At 32.0% G+C, this 3,819-nt stretch overlaps 1 protein-coding gene across 2 annotated transcripts in view; it reads right to left on the reverse strand.

Moving 5' to 3' along the window:
• Positions 1-1,148: 1,148 nt before the first annotated feature.
• Positions 1,149-3,819, reverse strand: part of SPAST (spastin) — a 123,588-nt gene continuing 120,917 nt past the window's right edge. For both annotated transcript variants that reach the window (XM_006835158.1, XM_006835157.1), the window contains one exon: positions 1,149-1,271. In XM_006835158.1, the coding sequence (XP_006835221.1) occupies positions 1,149-1,271 (123 nt within the window). The remainder of the gene's footprint in view (positions 1,272-3,819) is intronic.

A 3,819-nucleotide genomic window follows, 5' to 3' on the forward strand; every position in this document is an offset into this window, starting at 1 on the left:
AATTAGAGAACAAAGAGCAGACTGAAAAATGACAACTGTTGAGTTAATATAGTGAGGACAAGAAACCTATAAAATGTATGTAATGTATAAAAATTCAGTAGCTTTTAAAGTTCAACGTAAGAGATTAATAATTATTAAGAATAAAGGTGGTAGTTCCACTGGCTTGTAATTATTTCTGTAAACAGTAAGAAAGTAATAAGAAATAAATTATAAATGTCTTAGCTCTCAGGATTTCCTCCCTTCTCTGGTACTAGAACCACTTTAAGAGTGATTAAGTTCCTTCTTTACGTATTAAGAGTAATTCTAGCTGAAAATAAATTCCATCTGGAATAAGCTAACAGTCTACAATAGGTTTTTTACAAATAAAAGAAAAAATACTGCAGGTCACAAGAGGATTGGTCTACATTATATTATATGGCAGTAGAGCATTTCAAACCTTGAAGTCTTCTCTATTTACCAGATTTGCTTTGCAGCTATCGTATTGTTTTCCAAATTGTTTGGAAGCAAGGCAATAGAAAAACAAATTACAAAGAACAAAACAATTATTAAATGTGTGTATATTTACAAAGAAGAAAAAAACCTTCAAAATTGTTTTTCCTATATGACACAGGAAAAATTTTAATTTGGCACACTGGATTTGTATAAAGAGAAAACAACAATCACCACAACAAAAAAACAGCAAAACTTCTAATGTTTGGCATTCCAATAACCCATAGTTAAGACTAAAGTATGAAAATGTGACTATGTTAAGAAAATATGTCATAAGACAAACAAAAAGTTGTTTTCTTTCATCAACTGGTGTTTCTGGAATACTTTCATCTGCAACACAATATACAAATGATTCTTTACATTACAATTGTATCTGTAGAGAAGACCATAAGCAGTTTTTATTGTGCTCTTTTAGTACCTGGATAATCATGACCATCAAGGCAAGGAAGCCTTAAACAACAAAATATTCCATTGGCATTGTATATTTTATTTCAATTTGTTTTCTGGTTCATCTTCAAGTCTAGTGCACAAGTAATTGTAAGACTGAAAAATCCTGTAAACTTAAAGGCTGATTTTCTGTAGCTGGTAACTACGTACTCACTGAAGACCAAATGTCTCCTAGTAACTAAAATGTTCTGTATACTTATATAGGTAGTTCCTTAAACGGTGGTATCTCCAAAGTCCTTGTTCCATCGTATGTATGCTTCTAATGTTTGAGGGCTCACACTTCGTTTTATCTTTTTCAAGGATTCAGTGAAATCAGATAATCGAATATTTCTCATCTAGATTTAAAAGACAAAACATGACAATAAAAATAATGAACAAATACATAGTAGCTAACCCAACAATGAGCAAAAGTAATGTTGCTGTTTATTAATGTAGTAATATACATAAATGTATTCTTAGAAAATTATGAAAACCATTTAAATATATTTTATATATTATTATAAGGCAAGATTGCTATATGAGAATACCTTACCAAAGAAGTTATACTACTATACTGTTATTACTTCTGTTTCGATTCTTAAGTATTGCATATTTTTTTCCAGTATTAAAAAAAAAACACAACCATACTCATAAATTGATCTTTTTCTGTGTATGTATGCTGTTGTTAGGTATTGTCGAGTCAGTTCAGGTTCATAGGGTTTCAGAGGATGAAAATCTTAACACAGGCAAAAAGTATCATCGTCTCTCTCTCTCAACCTCTGATGAGTTAGAACTGCCATCCTTGTGGTTAGCAGTCTAGTGCTTAACCTACAGCATCACCAGCACTCCTATCTAAGTATGTTGTTGTTAAGTGCTGTTGAGTCAGTGCTGACTCACAGCGACCCTGTATAGGGTTTCCAAGGAACAGTTGATGAGCTTGAACCTCCAACTTTGTGGTTTGCAGTCCAGTGCTGATCCTACAGCACCACACCAGGAGTCCTTTCTATGTATGTTGTTGTTAATTGCCATCAAGTCAGTTCTGACCCATAGCAACCCTGTATAGGTTTTCCGAGGAGCAACTGGTAAGCTTGAACTACCAACCTTGGAGTTCAAAAGGCTTTGCAGTCTGGTGCATTAACCCAAAGCACCACACCAGAAGTTTACATTCTCAGGTCTTATGATATCTAGACTAGCTAAATTCACCACATGTCTGCTAGAATGGAAATGACAAGTTTTATAACACATGGGCATTTTAGGAATTATGTGTGGTGCTATGGGCTAAAGCATTGGACCACAAGGTTGGTTTGAACCACAAGGTTAGGTTGGTGGTTCAAACTCACCAGCCGCTCCTTGGAAACCTTATAAAGGGTTGCTATGAGTTGGAACCAACTTGATGGCACTTAACAACAACAAATAGCATGTTGAGGGTGTCCTAGTGCAATGCTGTAGGATAAGCACTTGACTATTAATTGCAAGGTTGGAAGGTCAAACCCAGCAGCTGCTCCTCAGAAACCCTACACAGGGTAGATATGAGTCGGAACCAACTTGATGGTGCTTGAGAAAAATAACCACCTCATGTAGGATGCTCGTACATGAAAAATATTACTATAATGCATTTTTATATTTAGTTTCATTACCTGACATTTTAAGTTGGCTTTTAAAAATGTGTATCAAAATAAGATTGACTTAATAAATACCTACATTTATTTTTGTAAGGCAAAATCGAGTTTGGCACAAACTGACCTGTGTTAAAAACTGCCACTAGTATAAAGGGGAAAAAATTCATTATCTTTTAATTCCATTTTTCCATGAATTTTTTAAGCCCCCTCATATACACATGTGTACTTGGCCCCAAAGTAAGAAGTTAAAGAAATTTCAGACAAAACTTCAAAAACTAATTATTTACCTATATCTTTGTTATATTCTTATAAAACCCAATGTAACTACTTTGTATCTTCTGATAAATCCATTAAAAACAGACTTAATAGAAATAACTATACTTATAATTTATAATCTAATCTGAAAAATAATAAGATAAAAAGTAAAAGGATATACAGTTACCATATGGTGACCATCTCAGCCCTACCTGTTTCTTAAAACACACAGGCTCTTCTAAAGTCCAAGATGTTGAAGATTAATGAATGTACTTAGGGTATGACTCATGATACTTATGAATAAAGCATTTTAGAAATTAATGTTTTAAAAGACTTTTATGAAATTGTAATTTAAGTATATAGTTTGGTATATGAGTAGATAATGAAATATATTTATATACACACATATACACACCCATACATATACACATGAGAGTACTTCAAAAAATTCATGAAAAACAGAATTAAAAGATAATGGAATTTTTCTTCATATATAACAGAAAAAAGCAAATAATAGCAACTTCAATAAAGAGAATAAAATAAAACATGTTGCTTATCAAATTTATAACCGATTATTTTTGGTACTACTGGGTAAAAATATAAAGACAGCACTATAATTATTTAAATTTGTATTCTTATAAACAATTACAAATTTCATTTCTACTGTCTAAATTTGCTTATGTTCACTGGTACCTAACACTGTATATTGCTAAAGTTGTACCAAATACGCCTAAATAAAATTCTCCAATTTCTGTTTTCCTCTGATTTCATAAATGGACAGAAGTTAAATATACCCAGCCTATTAATAAAATACCACTACTTTTATATGCATTCTTCACTAAATTAACATGATTAGATTCCAAAAATAAGGTCATTATACAAAAATCAGCATTATTCAAAAGTGGAGTATGACCCTATCAGATCATAAAATAAAGATGACTACAACATTACAAATCTGCAATATTATATCATTTCACTAGCAAACCACTAAGAATCATGGTTCAGCAAAATTGACATGTAACCATCAAAG

This window comes from Chrysochloris asiatica, unplaced genomic scaffold, assembly GCF_000296735.1.
Source record: "Chrysochloris asiatica unplaced genomic scaffold, ChrAsi1.0 scaffold00016, whole genome shotgun sequence".
NCBI classification, from domain to species: Eukaryota; Metazoa; Chordata; class Mammalia; order Afrosoricida; family Chrysochloridae; genus Chrysochloris; species Chrysochloris asiatica.